General features: G+C 41.0%; 1 protein-coding gene across 1 annotated transcript; it reads right to left on the reverse strand.

Moving 5' to 3' along the window:
• Nucleotides 1-346: 346 nt before the first annotated feature.
• Nucleotides 347-16,791, reverse strand: si:dkey-21e13.3 (uncharacterized protein LOC100150043 homolog). Its single transcript, XM_060938871.1, has 5 exons — nt 16,788-16,791; nt 13,462-13,566; nt 12,818-12,940; nt 8,084-8,209; nt 347-1,567 (listed from the first exon to the last, which is right to left on the reverse strand). The coding sequence occupies exons 1-5, from the start codon at nt 16,789-16,791 to the stop codon at nt 1,089-1,091; spliced, it is 837 nt and encodes a 278-aa protein (XP_060794854.1). The 3' UTR covers nt 347-1,088.
• Between the last annotated feature and the right edge of the window lie 382 nt (nt 16,792-17,173).

Here is a 17,173-nt window from a genome sequence, read left to right on the forward strand (position 1 = left end):
ACATTCCCTTAATACAGTTAACCGTAAATAGTTCACTGTGTTCATAAATAGATGGTAAGAGAATTGTAATAATAATAATAATAATAATAATAATAATAAGAGCAGTAGAAGCAGAGAAGTTGGAAAAACTATATTAGAACTGACATGCAATACAGAAAAATGTCATAACATAAAAAAGCTGGATTTCTGATAATTATATATCCATTTTTCAGATGTGTACAAAAACACAAAGGTTACAATGGTAGAATTACTTGACATATTAATGAAATAGAAATGAATTTGCTTATAACCTCTGGTCATATGATGAAGAAACCAATTATGATTTTTTTTAAAAATTGTTTTCAGTCAGGCTTCTTAATTTGCATTACATAATGAACACAAGGCTCTGAAAGCAGTGCATTCATACAATATGGTTAGGTTTTAAATACGTAAATACTTTTTGTGAATACAAAACAGTGAATCTGGTTACAACTCTGTCTGAGTTGAGCATGGAATCAAGCAGTACAAGGCCTCTTAGATACAGACAGATTAATGCAAACAACAAACTGCACCTTAGCCCCGATCCCCTCTTATGCTTAGCATTAAAATTTTAATGTGTCTGGATACCTCAATATGCAACAAAATTAATAATTTGCATCTATTGTACATTATATACCATGTACTATACAGTATATGGCCATAGCAATAATGCACTTATTTCTACTTGGATAGAGATCTAATAGTATAGTTAGTGATTTCAGTGAAAGTTAGCTGAAGCTGTTTGGAAACTAATAAACTTCATACAAATACTTTCAGAGTTTCTTCAAAAGCCTTGCCTCACAAAATACATGCCCATGGTTACATAGGTTAGAATGCTTTCTGACTTGACAGGAAATATGAGTGACAAACAGACAGACATGGCTTCTTATCCGAATCGTTTGGATGCTTGTAGACCCTGTCTTTTTTTCTCTCCATAATCTGTTTCACCAAATATTCTTCCTTCAAATCGGCAACAGTTTTAAGGTTTTCTACTTTTGATATATTTTTCCTCAAATGAACACCCAAGCTGAACATTTTCCTCAAATGCACACCCGAGATGTGATCCATCCTCACAAGAAAGTGTGAAACACTGCTGTCTTCAGACAACTCCTGTCCGTAAGAATGTTCCACAGAGAATACTTTATAATCTTGTAGAATTTGGGGAAAAAGCCCAAGAGTGTGAAACTTAGCAGGCGCCGTTCAATCTGTCGTCTGTTGTGTTCCTTCCACAAGAGAGTGGAGCATTTCTGAACCACTTCCATGCTTACCAAGTACTGTCCCTGAGACCACTGGCTTAGTTGGACCACTGTCACTGCTGACACAACATCAAACGAGTCCTTTAAGGTGCCATGGAACACATGTACTTCCTTGTCAAAATGGCCTCTCCTCTCCCAGACAAGTGTAGAGCCATCCTCTTGACCCATACCAGCTAGATTACACAGAGCCAGCAGACAGGAGCTCTGCAAGGCCTCATTCTCACAATACTGCAGCAGCACAGGCACCAGTTTGGGGATAGTTCCCAGTCTCAACAGCCTTTCCTGCTGCAGATCTGCACAGTAATCAAACAACAGTCAAGCACCAACGTGCTCACAATCTACAATGTAACAGTCAGAATAATTATAACTTTGATCATTATAAATTTGATGAGACTCATAGCACATTAATGAACTATAGAGTACTCAAAAATTTTTCACCCAGAAACTCCTTTCAGTGTAATTTTTTTTAACAGACTCCCCCTTTTTTCATAGATTATCACAGCACAGATTCACTTTCTGATTATATCTGAAGTGAGTGAAGCTAATCAAATATCATTAAGCAAATACAACCCCGATTCCAAAAAAGTTGGGACAAAGTACAAATTGTAAATAAAAACGGAATGCAATAATTTACAAATCTCAAAAACTGATATTGTATTCACAATAGAACATAGACAACATATCAAATGTCGAAAGTGAGACATTTTGAAATTTCATGCCAAATATTGGCTCATTTGAAACTTCATGACAGCAACACATCTCAAAAAAGTTGGGACGGGGCAATAAGAGGCTGGAAAAGTTAAAGGTACAAAAAAGGAACAGCTGGAGGACCAAATTGCAACTCATTAGGTCAATTGGCAATAGGTCATTAACATGACTGGGTATAAAAAGAGCATCTTGGAGCAGCAGCGGCTCTCAGAAGTAAAGATGGGAAGAGGATCACCAATCCCCCTAATTCTGCGCCGACAAATAGTGGAGCAATATCAGAAAGGAGTTCGACAGTGTAAAATTGCAAAGAGTTTGAACATATCATCATCATCATCTACAGTGCATAATATCATCAAAAGATTCAGAGGATCTGGAAGAATCTCTGTGCGTAAGGGTCAAGGCCGGAAAACCATACTGGGTGCCTGTGATCTTCGGGCCCTTAGACGGCACTGCATCACATACAGGCATGCTTCTGTATTGGAAATCACAAAATGGGCTCAGGAATATTTCCAGAGAACTTCATCTGTGAACACAGTTCACCGTGCCATCCGCTGTTGCCAGCTAAAACTCTATAGTTCAAAGAAGAAGCCGTATCTAAACATGATCCAGAAGCGCAGACGTCTTCTCTGGCCCAAGGCTCATTTAAAATGGACTGTGGCAAAGTGGAAAACTGTTCTGTGGTCAGACGAATCAAAATTTGAAGTTCTTTATGGAAATCAGGGATGCCGTGTCATTTGGACTAAAGAGGAGAAGGACGACCCAAGTTGTTATCAGCGCTCAGTTCAGAAGCCTGCATCTCTGATGGTATGGGGTTGCATTAGTGCGTGTGGCATGGGCAGCTTACACATCTGGAAAGACACCATCAATGCTGAAAGGTATATCCAGGTTCTAGAGCAACATATGCTCCCATCCAGACGACGTCTCTTTCAAGGAAGACCTTGCATTTTCCAACATGACAATGCCAAACCACATACTGCATCAATTACAGCATCATGGCTGCGTAGAAGAAGGGTCCGGGTACTGAACTGGCCAGCCTGCAGTCCAGATCTTTCACCCATAGAAAACATTTGGCGCATCATAAAACAGAAGATACGACAAAAAAGACCTAAGATAGTTGAGCAACTAGAATCCTACATTAGACAAGAATGGGTTAACATTCCTATCCCTAAACTTGAGCAACTTGTCTCCTCAGTCCCCAGACGTTTACAGACTGTTGTAAAGAGAAAAGGGGATGTCTCACAGTGGTAAACATGGCCTTGTCCCAACTTTTTTGAGATGTGTCGTCATGAAATTTAAAATCACCTAATTTTTCTCTTTAAATGATACATTTTCTCAGTTTAAACATTTGATATGTCATCTGTGTTCTATTCCGAATAAAATATGGAATTTTGAAACTTCCACATCGTTGCATTCCGTTTTTATTTACAATTTGTACTTTGTCCCAACTTTTTTGGAATCGGGGTTGTATGTGCCATCATGTTTATTTAGTGGCGCGTTCCACCTGAAGTACCCAAACTAGATCCGTTATGTTACAATAATTAAAACATTACTATAAATCATATAAACAGCATTTATCTTCATTTTATTAAAATTAAAACCAGGTGTTCACATTATTTATGCTTGCTTTTAAGTTTAACATTGTTTCGTCTCAGTTAATTATTCAGTTATACCTTCCTAAAATATATTATTCAGTAACTTATTAACTATTTAGCAACTACAGTGATACTAACCAGGAAAAGAATGTAGTTACCGGAGGGAGAAATACAAGTACAGCAGTTGTATAGAGAAATTCTACAGAGCCTGTGTTGATGTGACTGGCATAATTTTAAACTTATTTCATTCAATTAATCAGTCAAATAGGCTTTTGACAACAAAACAATTAAAAACAGCAAAAGCAATAGTGATTTTGAGGAGTTATAAAATGGCAGACTCCAAACTGAGAACCAAGACTTACTTTAATGCCTTACTGAAGAAAGTTTCATGCAACAGGAGGTGCCTGAATGAACTTGAAGTAAAACAGCAGTGATATCTATCGCCCTTTGATTGTAACTAAAATGTGCGGTAAGAAAAGATTTTCGCTTCTCTCAATATATAAGGTCATGAAATAAAATGGGCTTTCTATTTGTATTTAAGACAGTGTTGTAGTTGAGTCACTAAACCTCGAGTCCAAGTCCAGTCTCGAGTCCCCAGTGTTCGACTCCGAGTCAAGTCCAAGTCATTAAAAAAATTGAGTCGAGTCCACTATTGATCCGACTCGAGTCAGACAACAAGTCTCCAACCGCACCATTTGACGGTGGCTGTTTTAGCCCCATTAACATTAGTTTGTTCCTGAACATGACGTATGAACAGGTGAATGTGCATTCTCTTTGTCAGGGAGTGCGAAGTATTCTGTCAGAGATGGTTGGGAGACGGATGTAAGTGCAGAAGGTGTGTTTATTAATACAAGTGAAGCAGTGGCGGCTCCTGAATTTTTTTCAGGGGGGGCAATTTTCCCCCGTTATGTCTACACGGACCATAAATGTCCACAGGACTGAAGTAAATTGACCTAGGTAGCAAGTCAACTGTTCTACAGAATGTTCTGTAAATAGATTTTGTACTTCAAACTCCATGACCAGCAAGAATTTTACAGACTGTGCAACTTAAGGACAACAGGAAAGTGCACTTACTGTAACCAGGGCTTTGAACCAGAATTTTTTTTCCTATTGGTTCGTTCCGAACAGAAACGGAATTTTAACGTTTCCGGTTTTGGGTTCCACCATTAAATAGACGTTCCCGAACCGGTTAGAACAAAAAAATTTCGTTCCCGGAACGGTTAATTACGTTCCCTGTCAGCGGTTTAACAAATGGCTATAAAATTATGTCTCTGTCTCATCCAGCTTAAGCCAAATGTAGGCTAATTCTATTACAACCTTCATTAAATAAAACAAGAAATAATTCAAAACAATTATTATTTCAAATGTTGGCGATTTGGATTCTCAGTATGTCTTCCCATCTACACAAACAGAAAAAGTGCCAAAAATGAAAGAGAATTCGTTTAGTGTGTTACCAAAGGCGAGTCAGGCCCTATAGAGGGCTACCGCATGACGTCACCGCGCCGCGAGATTTTGTTAGGCGCCATATTGGAAGACCAAGTACACATCTATGCAAGTACATACATACATAAAACAAACTACACCTGAAATGTAGCCAGGGCCGGTTCTGCCCTAATCTGGACCCGGGTGCAACATCGCGCACCCCCCAAAAAAAACACCAGTCTAAATCAGGACAACCATCACATAACTATAACTATAAACATTTTATATCAACTATTTTAACTAAATGGGCTATAATAAATAAGCCTGCAGGCAGCCACGGCGGGCTGCCTCAGAAAAGTAACCATTTGTCCTACCTTAAAACTCGTTTTGCATTTTCTGCCTCCTTTTTTGTATTTTCGACCCTCCGTTTATTTTCTTTCCTTTTCTGAAAACCCGATTTGTGTCCAGACATTTTGTTCTGCTACCAACGAACTAACCCGTCAGGTCTCGTCTCTCGAGCCCGCGATGATTCCCGTGGGAAGGGCAACAATTGATACATTTTTACAAACAGCCAATAGGGAGGTTGCATCGTTCAGACTCTTCTTTGCTCAGACACTCAGTAATGGAGACGTGATAGCAGTCCACCTTCCCGCTCTGTCCATTCAGTCAGCGACCGTCACACAGGAAGTGAACCCCAGCGGGTCATAGAAACTTGCGCAGGAGAAGAATGGCTTTTTTATTTGTAGGCTACGGAAACTTTGAGGAACGAAATAAAAACCGGTATTAACCGGTTACCATTTTTTTTAATAAGCGTTTCTGTTCCGGAACATAAAAAATAATAAAGTTTCTGGTTTCGTTTCTGTTCCATGTGAAATAGAAAAAGTTCCCGGTTTTCGTTTTCGTTCCTTGAACCGGTTCAAAGCCCTGACTGTAACAAAACATTGTAAATAGTTGGCCAACATAACAATAGCAGTTGAATAAATAGATGAGTGGATCTTTAGATCTTGCAATTACTGGTATTTACCAAGGATATTACCAAAGTGCTAACTCTCAGAGCAAAGTGTGGCAAATATAAAAATGCACATTGAAAACATCAAAAGTGAACTGATTCTGTGACTGTGTGTGTGTGTGTGTGTGTGTGTCACGAAGTCAACCAAACCCAGAAAAACACCACGGTGACTGGAGCCCTCAGTTTCATCTTTGCCTCGTAGAGCTAACTCGAACGCTCCACAAAATTTCACGCGTTGGATGAGCCGGTTTAATATGTGCCTGTTCTTGCTCACCTCATCGTTGTGGCGGCGAACTGCTAGCCTGTAGCCCTCATCCGGTTGTGTAGCGATGTTCACTCTCCCAAAAGCCGAAAATTTCAGGCAGCTGCCCATGTGAATCTTTGATGACTCATGTTTTTTTATTTTCTCCGACAAATGATGCATGTCCGAAACTCCAGTGACCGTCCAAGCAGTGTTGTCCGTGGAGCCACCTCCAGGGTGGAAAAGTAAGCAGGGGGAGCAGAAAACCGCTGAGGCGTCCTTGCAGCCAGCTCGCCAGGATTTGCGCTGGGACCATGTTGAAGTAAAACCTCGAGTATATGATTTCCCCCCTTTGTCGAAATTTGTTTTATGTTTAGATTTGGTCGAGGGGGTCCAGCTTGTTTTGTTGCCAATTTAGCTCGATTTGATCGCTGACTAAATGGAACTTCTTTTAAGGACCGCACTGAATTGCTTTCCGCATCCATCTCACCTCAGAAACTGAGCGGATCGAACGCAACTTTGCCGCGCTTTGCAGTGACGTAAACACGTTAGGGCAAGCCCCCCCGGAACCCATAGAGTTTGCATTGAAGTGTCAGTCAAGAGAAAAAATATATATATATATTAACATGGGACTCTATCAGTGAACTCTTGGACGATTTTCAGTGTGACTGAAATCGCCCCAAAAGGGGCGGTACTCTAGAAGCAAGACCACCCTGATTGGACAATGATACCCAGAGACAGATTAAAATGGCCTCGAGCAGCGCTGGTGAAAGTTTGTTTTAAAAAAAGAAAAAAAACCTTTTTTTTTTCGTTTTGGCAGTGCGTCGCCCAATGGCCCTTATGCACCAGCCGCCCTTGAAGTGAAGACAGGTAAACAATCCAGAACAGCAGGCAAAATCGTAAAACGGTGAAACAGGCAATAGGTCGAGCGAGGCACAAACAGGCTATCGTGGACTCGGTAGAATCAAAGACGAGAAACAGGAAATCAGGGATCAGTTAACCAAACAAGGAAATAAGGCTCAGTAACATGTCAGCAATGCAACTCAATACTTCGCAAAGTAAGTGTGTTTTCACAGTTTTTATATAGGCATGCTGATTGTGCCTTAATCCTGTGCAGGTGCGAGTCGTTTATGGTGTGCGTGCGAGAGTCCGCTTGGCGCGCGCGCTGTCTGGAGCGCATCCGAGAGTTTATCTGATGCACGCACCAAGACGTGCAGGTGTGACACTCTTGCATGAAATTAGTATAAAAATTAATGTAGATATAAATATCTTATGCCAAATTATGGCATGTTACAAAATATAAAGAAAAAATCTGAGTCCGCTGTCGCCTCACAGCAAGAAGGTCCGGGTTCAAGCCCCGTGGCCGGCGAGGGCCTTTCTGTGCGGAGTCTGCATGTTCTCCCCGTGTCCGCGTGGGTTTCCTCCGGGTGCTCCGGTTTCCCCCACAGTCCAAAGACATGCAGGTTAGGTTAACTGGTGACTCTAAATTGACCGTAGGTGTGAAAGTGAGTGTGAATGGTTGTCTATGTGTCAGCCCTGTGATGACCTGGCAACTTATCCAGGGTGTACCCCGCCTTTCGCCCGTAGTCAGCTGGGATAGGCTCCAGCTTGCCTGCTACCCTGTAGAAGGATAAAGTGGCTAGAGATAATGAGATGAGAAAATCTGAGTCCTCATCTCCAATTTGCGAGTCCGAATGCAGTTAATGCACGAGTTCAAGTCCAAGTCATCAGTGCTCAAGTCCAAGTCAAGTCACGGGTCCTTAAAATTAGGGCATGAGTCGGACTCGAGTCTGAGTCTTGATTTAAGAACACTGTTCAGATAATCAAGTTCACTCACTGCTGTCCCAGCAGATTCTCCCGATGGCTTGGCTAACATGCAGCAGTAGCTCCTGGTTCTCACTGAGCAGCAGAGTCAGAAGAGCAGAAACAATTCCAGTTTCAAAGCAGCTATCTCTGAAGGGAGCTGAGAGTAAACACCACAGGATGAAAAAAGTATTAGTACCTAGCAAAGAGGGTACTAAACGAATAATCCAGAGTTTTTTAAACTAATCTCCATCAATCACAGAATGCTGCAGATGTGATTATCACAGACAATCATTTTGGAATACAAATTAAAATTTAAACTCGCATATAATAGAAATGTAAGTTCATAAGTAAATGCCATAAATTAAAAACATTTACAAAACACAGAATTTAGTATAATGTTTATAAATTCTTCAATCACATTCCCTTCCAAAAGTATTGCAAAAACAAGGTCAATTTTTTTTCCCCTCTATACACTGAAGACATTTGGGTTTTAACTCAAAACCAGTGATGACTGGTTTAAGTACATCAATGTTTTTTTCTTTGTTCAGGACATTCTAAATGTTGTATTGGCTATAATCAGTGCATTTGCAATGGCTCCAATATATTTTCCCTCTTTTCCCAGCTTCAAAATGGCTTGCTTTTTTCCCATAGACAGCTCTCTGGTCTTTACATTGGTTTATCTTTTAACAACAAATACCATGTTCACAGGCAAACTTAGATCCCAAACCAAGAGTAGACCTTCAGAGCTATCAATTGTTTAAACAATAAATCTAACAGGACACACCTGGGCAACAGGAAACACCTGCCTGTCATGTGTTCCAATATTTTTTGATCACTTGAAGAAAAAAAAAGGGTGGGTTCATACAAAAGGTTCTGTGTTCTAAGTTGTTGAAGAGATCTAGATGTAAATATCAGGAAATGAAAGCTGAAATCCTGATCTAATCTCTCATGTTCATCCATCATCTATACTGCTTATCCATCAGGGTCACAGGGAACCTGCAGCCACTCCCAGCTGACTTTGGGCGAAAGGTGGGGTACACCCTAGGGCACAGCCCAATCTATAAACAGCATGTTATCTGTATAATGTGTATTGAATGAGACTGGGGTTTTTTACGCCCTGCAATAACCTGGCGACTTGTCCACTTGTCCAGGGTGTACCCCGTCTCTCGTCCATAGTCAGCTGGGATAGGCTCCAGCTTGCCTGCGACCCTGTAGAACAGGATAAGCGGCTACAGATAATGGATGGATTTTTTTTTTTTTAACAAGGAAGAATTAGTGGTTGTGTAATACCAACAGAAACATGTAAAAAGACATTATTAACCCAGTGTCAGCCTAATTACGCCTAGCTCCCACAAAACTTGGGAGTGTGTGAAACTGGATTTACTTGCTCCAGTATTCAAAAGTGGAATAAAACTGCTTAAGAACCACTTTAGGAAGACAGTCACGAACCTCTGTCTCTGAATTTGTGTTCTGTTATGCTATTTGTGTTAAACACTTCAAATGGTTATTAATGGAATTCAACAAAGGCCCTTAAACTTCCATTATAAGTGGGTTACTAATAAATATCATCTTTGCTGTGGTTATCACACATATACTACATATGCAGTATATAGAGATTATATTGAAATCCATGGGGCAAGAATTAGTAATGATGGATGGTGTACACTGTGTGCACAATTATTAGGCAAGTGAGTACTCTGACCCGACCATTATTTCTATGCATATTTTCCAACCCCAAGCTATATACACTTGAATGCTAATTGGATTTAAGCATTCTCAGGTGGTATTTATTTGTGTATTGAGGGAGGGTGTAGCCTAAAGTCATTAACACCCTGTATTAAAAAGTGTGCATAATTATTAGGCAGTTTCTTTATCTCAGGCAAAATGGGCCAAAAAAAGAGATTTAACAGACACTGAAAAGACAAAAATTGTAAAATGCCTATCAGAGGGATGCAGCACTCTTGAAATGAATACACAATACAAGTTACATGTATTAATCTAAATGCAGGTAAACATGAGAGTCACATCTTACCCGTCTGCGTTCTCACTTCTTGAAGGCCGATCTTGTGGCTGATTATTTTTAAACTATCTGACTTTCAGTTCTCCATACTGAGTACTCCGCCATTACTGCTTGGCTCACACGCCGGGAGAACTGGTGCAACTTAACTTACTTTCCTGTTCTTGTAGTTTTCTTTTCCTTTAATTGTTGGTACTGCACCCTCTTTCAATACGGGCTTATAGCCAACGCTCCTCAACAGATCAGAGGTCTCGTATGAGTCATCAGCAAAATGTGCCTGTGAATTTTTCGCAAAATACGTCCAAATCTTTGCAGTTTGAACATTCTTGGGTCATGAATGCAACCTAAATCCACATTCTGTCGTGTTGCTACACCGGCCAGCAACACATCTACGTGGCATGGCGATAAATTAGCTCAAAATGGAGGATCGAAGTTGCAGTCAGCTCTGTGTTTTAGTATGGCGGAAATGGCGAGGAGACCGATAGACTTCCTGCTGTGACGTCACAGATGTCAAGGTCGTTCACTCAGACCGCTACCTATATGAATCACTTTAATCATAAAAATTACTATATTAGATTTATTGTTCACGCTTAAAACTATTCTTATGCCATTCTTGAGGTCTCAAGGCATTTATAAACAAAAAGTGAGGCCATGGTTCTGTGCATCTCCTTTAAAGATCACAGAGGAATGACATGACCCCCTTCCTCACCTGACTTAAACCCTATTGAGAAATTGTGGGCCCTTCTTAAACATGAGATTTAGGGAAAACAATACACCACTCTGAACAGCAGTTGGGAGGCCGTAGTTGCTGCTACACAAAAAGTTGATTGTCAACAAATCAAAAAACTAACAGACTCCATGGATGGAAGGCTCATCTCATCTCATTATCTCTAGCCGCTTTATCCTGTTCTACAGGGTCGCAGGCAAGCTGGAGCCTATCCCAGCTGACTACCGGCGAAAGGCGGGGTACACCCTGGACAAGTCGCCAGGTCATCACAGGGCTGACACATAGACACAGACAACCATTCACACTCACATTCACACCTACGGTCAATTTAGAGTCACCAGTTAACCTAACCTGCATGTCTTTGGACTGTGGGGGAAAACGGAGCACCCGGAGGAAACCCACGCGGACACGGGGAGAACATGCAAACTCCACACAGAAAGGCCCTCGCCAGCCACGGGGCTCGAACCCGGACCTTCTTGCTGTGAGGCGACAGCGCTAACCACTACACCACCGTGCCACCCCTGGATGGAAGGCTCATGGAAGTCATTGAAAAGAAGGGTGGCTATATTGGTCACTGAATATTTTTGATATGCCAAAAGTGTTTATTTGTTAATTCTGAGTTGTTTATTTGTTACACTTACTCTAAAAATCAAAATAAACAAGTGAGATGGGAAAAATTTAGCTTTTCATTTAGTTGCATAATAATTCTGCACAGGGTGGCACGGTGGTGTAGTGGTTAGCACTGTCACCTCAGAGCAAGAAGGTTCTGGGTTTGAGCCCAGTGGCCGACGGGGGCCTTTCTGTGTGGGTTTCCCCCACAGTCCAAAGACATGCAGGTTAGGCTAATTGGTGACTCTAAATTGACCCTAGGTGTGAATGAGAGTGTGAATGGTTGTGTGTCTCTATGTGTCAGCCTTGCGATGATCTGGTGACTTGTCCAGGGTGTACCCCACCTCTCACCCATAGTCAGCTGGGATAGGTTCCAGTTTGCCCGCGACCCTGCACAGGATAAGCGGTTAGAGATAATGGATGGATAATTCTGCACACTAAATGTTGCCTAATAATTCTGCACACTTATATATTCCCCTGAGAAAGCCTAAACTCCTGTTTCCTTTGTTAAACATTCGGGTTTTAGGTTTATTAACAATTTGGATTGACAGAGCACTGTATTTGTTCAAGAATAAAATTAATCCTCAGGAATACAACTTGCCTCATAATTGTGCACACAGTGTATAGTGCCAAAACTGCTTGAAGACTAAGAGTGTTCTTTTATAATCACAACCATGCAGTCTGTAATGACTCATTTGTTTAGACAGCAAGGAGAAGTTCATACTACTATTACCTGGGTACCAGTACAGAGAACAGTATTGATGCATGTTTTATTTGTACCTTGAGAAACAGTGGGTCAAATCAAGCCATGCTAGAGGCTTGAACAGAACGTAGAATATAGTATTCTCTTTGGGCCTCTATCATGGCATGGCTTGAGACTTTAGCATGGCAAGATCATGACAGCCAACTATTGTAAATAATGTCTCATTCATCTCATTATCTCTAGCCGCTTTATCCTGTTCTACAGGGTCGCAGGCAACCTGGAGCCTATCCCAGCTGACTACGGGTGAAAGGCGGGGTACACCCTGGACAAGTCGCCAGGTCATCACAGGGCTGACACATAGACACAGACAACCATTCACACTCACATTCACACCTACGGTCAATTTAGAGTCACCAGTTAACCTAACCTGCATGTCTTTGGACTGTGGGGGAAACCGGAGCACCCGGAGGAAACCCACGCGGACACGGGGAGAACATGCAAACTCCGCACAGAAAGGCCCTCGCCAGCCACGGGGCTCGAACCCGGACCTTCTTGCTGTGAGGCAACAGCGCTAACCACTACACCACCGTGCCGCCTTGTAAATAATGTAATTGGCTAATTTGTCTCAAGTTTATACAACATTTCTTGATACACCTATTGTATCACATTCCACATATTCACATGTCTGAAGCACTGGTTTGCTGCTCACCCTCCCTGGAGAGCTCAGACACCAGTCTGGCTGTGTGGACAGTGAGGGCGCTTTTCCTCCTCAAGGCCTCAGCCAGAACCGGCAGAATGCCACTTTCTACCACCTGCTCAGCTATGCTGCTCTCTAATAGGAAAGAACATGCACACACACCTACTCAGTAAATCTTCACGGATTATCAAGACCAGCAGATTTCATTAGGATTTCTACACCAACACAAATAATAAGGCTAGTCATAAACCATGTGCCTCTAAAACATATCAGTACTGTCCAACTATTCACACTTAACCTGAACAAACATGGGGAATTAAGGGCATGTCTGGATCATGTTTACATAGGTGCTGCCGTCCCCAACAGCTGGCCATCTGGCCGTTTGAGTACAAGTGGCTAATCAGTCCCATCACTCAATGCCTTGAACAGACACAAATGCAGATTAAAGTGTCTCTTTGGTTTCCACATGGGTCATAATGCCACCTTTTGCCTCTTGCACAGCCATCATGCACCCAGTATCGTTCAGAGGTAATGTGAATAACACATTTGCATTTCAGAAATCTGTCCTTCTCAAATGCAGTTAATAAGAAGTTACTTTCTCCCTGCCTTTTGAGGTTAACAAATTATGAAAAAGAGATTATACGTAGGTCACTCACCCCTCCTTACTGCTGCAGTCAGCAGTGTTTCTATATGAGGTTCAAGCTCCTCCACAACCAGCTCTGTGGTAACACTGATAGCATCTAAAGCAGCACTGAGTGACTCTTAAGGAAAGAAACCAACAAAATAAATAAATAAACAAACAAACAAACCACAGGCCACTTTATTAGGAACACCCAATCACCTGCTGTTTTATGCAGTTATCTAATCAGCCAGTACCTTGACAGCAGCACAATGCATGAACTCATGCAGATACAAATAAAGAGCTTCAGTTAATGTTCACTTCAAACATCAGAATGGGAAAAACTGTGATCTCTGTGACTTTCACTGTGGCATGGGTGTTGGTGCCAGATGGAGAAACTGCTGATCTCCTGGGGTTTTTGTACACAACAGTCTCTTGAGTTTACACAGAATGGTGCGAAAAACAAAAAACACTAAGTGGGCGACCGTTATGTGGGTGGAAATGTCTTGTTGATAAGAGAGGGCAGAGGAAAATGGCCAGATTGGTTTAGTTTATTCGTCACTATTTACAACTTAAGGTACAATAATATATGATATATTAAGTGAGTTAAATATAGTTATATAGAGACAAAAAAAATCAGGGTTATTTATAATAAAAGCGTGACAGGAGGAGGATACAGGACTTGCGTCCCAATTGACAACCTTCCCTTATTGTAATAACATTGAAAAATACAGGAAATACTTCTTAGAACTATTTTACGTTATGTTAAATTCAATATGAAATAGCAAGAGTAGTGAAATGGTCTAAAAGTTATAACAAATATTTTATCAAAGAATACTGGACTTATTCATTATATAATGAGTAACTTAGGTGGCTGATAGGATGATATCTGGTGATAGTATTCAGAAATTAGTTTTTTGAATTTCGCCAAGGACATTAGACTTTTTAAAACTGTTTTGAGTTAAAAAAAAAACTGAAATAGCAAAAGTGGAATGGTCTAAAAGTTATAACATTAAATATCTTGTCAAAAATACTAGAATATATATATATATATATATATATATATATATATAGGGCGGCACGGTGGTGTAGTGGTTAGCGCTGTCGCCTCACAGCAAGAAGGTCCTGGGTTCGAGCCCTGGGGCCGGCGAGGGCCTTTCTGTGTGGAGTTTGCATGTTCTCCCCGTGTCCGCGTGGGTTTCCTGCGGGTGCTCCGGTTTCCCCCCACAGTCCAAAGACATACAGGTTAGGTTAACTGGTGACTCTAATTGACCGTAGGTGTGAATGTGAGTGTGAATGGTTGTCTGTGTCTATGTGTCAGCCCTGTGATGACCTGGCGACTTGTCCAGGGTGTACCCCGCCTTTCGCCCGTAGTCAGCTGGGATAGGCTCCAGCTTGCCTGCGACCCTGTAGAACAGGATAAAGCGGCTAGAGATAATGAGATGATACATACATACATACATACATACATACAAGTGCATCTAAAAAAAATTAGAATATTGTGAAAAAGTTCAATATTTTCCATCAGCTATTTAAGAAAGTGAAAATGTTATATATTATAGACTCATTACACATAAACTAAAATGTTTCAAGCATTTTTCTATTTTAATTTTAATCAGTATGGCATACAGTACAAAAACATAAAAAAACCAATCTCAAAATATTAGAATATTTAATTTCGAGTTTGAGTAAAACAGTATGAACACAGTGTATCTCTCGGTCTAGTTCAGTACACACAACCACAATCATGGGGAAGACTGCTGACTTGACTGTTGTCCAGAAGATGATCACTGATGCCCTCCACAAGGAGGGTAAGCCACAAAAGGTCATTGCTGAAAAGGGTGGCTGGAAAAGGTGCACAAGCAACAGGGATGGCCGCAGTCTTGAGAGGATTGTCAAGAAAAGTTGATTCAAGAACTTGGGAGAGCTTCACAAGGAGTGGACTGAGGCTGGTGTCAGTGTATCAAGACCCATCATGAACAGACATCTTCAAGAAATGGGATACAACTTTCGCATTCCTAATATCAAGCTACTCCTGAGCCAGAGAGAATGTCAGAAGTGTCTTATCTGGGGTAAGGAGAGAAAGAAGTGGACTGTTGCTCAGTGGTCCAAAGTCCTCTTTTCAGATGAAAGTACATTTTGCATTTAATTTGGAAATCACGGTTCTAGAGTCTGGAGGAAGAGTGGAGAGGCACAGAATCCAAGGTGTTTGAAGCCCAGTGTGAGTTTCCACAGTCTGTGATGATTTGGGGTGCCATGTCATCTGCTGGTGTTGGTCCACTGTATTTTATCAAGTCCAAAGTCAACACAGCCATCTACCAGGAGATTTTAGAGCACTTCATGCTTCCATCTGCTGACGAGCTTTTTGGAGATGCTGATTTCCTTTTCCAGCAGGACTTAGCACCTACCCACAGTGCCAAAACTACTACCAAATGGTTTGCTGACCATGATATTACTGTGTTTGATTGGCCAGCCAACTTGCCTGACCTGAACCCCATAGAGAATCTATGGGGTATTGTCAAGAGGAAGATGAGAAACACCCGACCCAAAAATACAGATACGCTGAAGGCCACTATCAAAGCAACCTGGGCTTCAATAACACCTCAGCAGTGCCACAGACTGATCACCTCCATGCCACACCGCATTGATACAGTAATTCATGGTAAAGGAGCCCCAACCAAGTATTGAGTGTATAAATGAATATACTTTTCAGAAGTTGGACATTTCTGTATTGTAAATCCTTTTTTTGATTGATCTTAGGGAATATTCAAATAATTTGAGATACTGGATTTCTGATTTTCATGAGCTATAAGCCATAACCATCAAAATTAAAACAAAAAAGGCTTTAAATATTTCACTTTACATGTAATGAATATAGAATATATGAAAGTTTACCTTTTTGAATTAAATTATGAAAAAAAGGAACTTTTTCATGGTATTCTAATTTTTTGAGATGCACTAGTAGATATAATATTTGAGTTGATCAGGAAGGATATAGTAACTCATAGCAACTCTCTACAACCGTGGTGAGCAGAAAAGCATCTCAGCATGCAACAGCAGAAGACCACATTGGGTTCCACTCCTGCCAGCCAAGAACAGGAATCGTAGATTCAAGAACATGTTCCTCATAAAGTAGCCACTTTGTGTGTGTGGTTTTATAAACACACAGGAAATATTAACATGCACAAAGTTAAACATGGAAGTTTATATGTCTCAATAAAATACATTATAATCTGTAGGTGGAAACATATGCCTGTGACAGAAATGGGACATATTAAGCCACTGAGTAGTGCAAATACTGTCTACTTTCTTTTTATGCTTGTACATAATCCTGCAAATCATTAACGTCTTTTCGTTACTCACCCATGCTCTCCTGGGAAAGGGGTACCTAATAGTCCTCCTTTCTGTGCGAGTCTCAGTATGGGCCATGGTCTGCGCTACTCACAACATTCTGATGGCGTCAGATGGTATTCTCGGTCTTCTCACTCAAAAAGTACAGTAGTTACGATTTTTTTCTGGCCACTATACATCCTGTACAATCTCATCCTGGAATAAGCTAACTCTGCTATCCTGTTTTCCTGTGTTTGAGTTGTACTGGGTTTTTTTCCATGTGGTTTCTTTTCTCAATCCTTCCTCACCCCCCTCTGTAATGCACTCCAAATCCTAAATCTACTTAAAGCTTCTTGGCTGATAAGTAGTCTTAACACAAGTTACTGCTATGCAATACACAGCGAATGGTCAGAAAATAA

The sequence above is a fragment of the Neoarius graeffei genome, chromosome 14 (genome assembly GCF_027579695.1).
Source record: "Neoarius graeffei isolate fNeoGra1 chromosome 14, fNeoGra1.pri, whole genome shotgun sequence".
Taxonomy (NCBI): domain Eukaryota; kingdom Metazoa; phylum Chordata; class Actinopteri; order Siluriformes; family Ariidae; genus Neoarius; species Neoarius graeffei.

Excerpts from the sequence above, each read along its gene's own strand:
- si:dkey-21e13.3 (XM_060938871.1), bottom strand. Across the intron at positions 12,941-13,461 it reads GACTGCAGCAGTAAGGAGGG|AGAGCAGCATAGCTGAGCAG; the intron begins GTGAGTGACCTA and ends CTTTCCTATTAG. Across the intron at positions 1,568-8,083 it reads GAGAATCTGCTGGGACAGCA|ATCTGCAGCAGGAAAGGCTG; the intron begins GTGAGTGAACTT and ends ATTACTGTGCAG.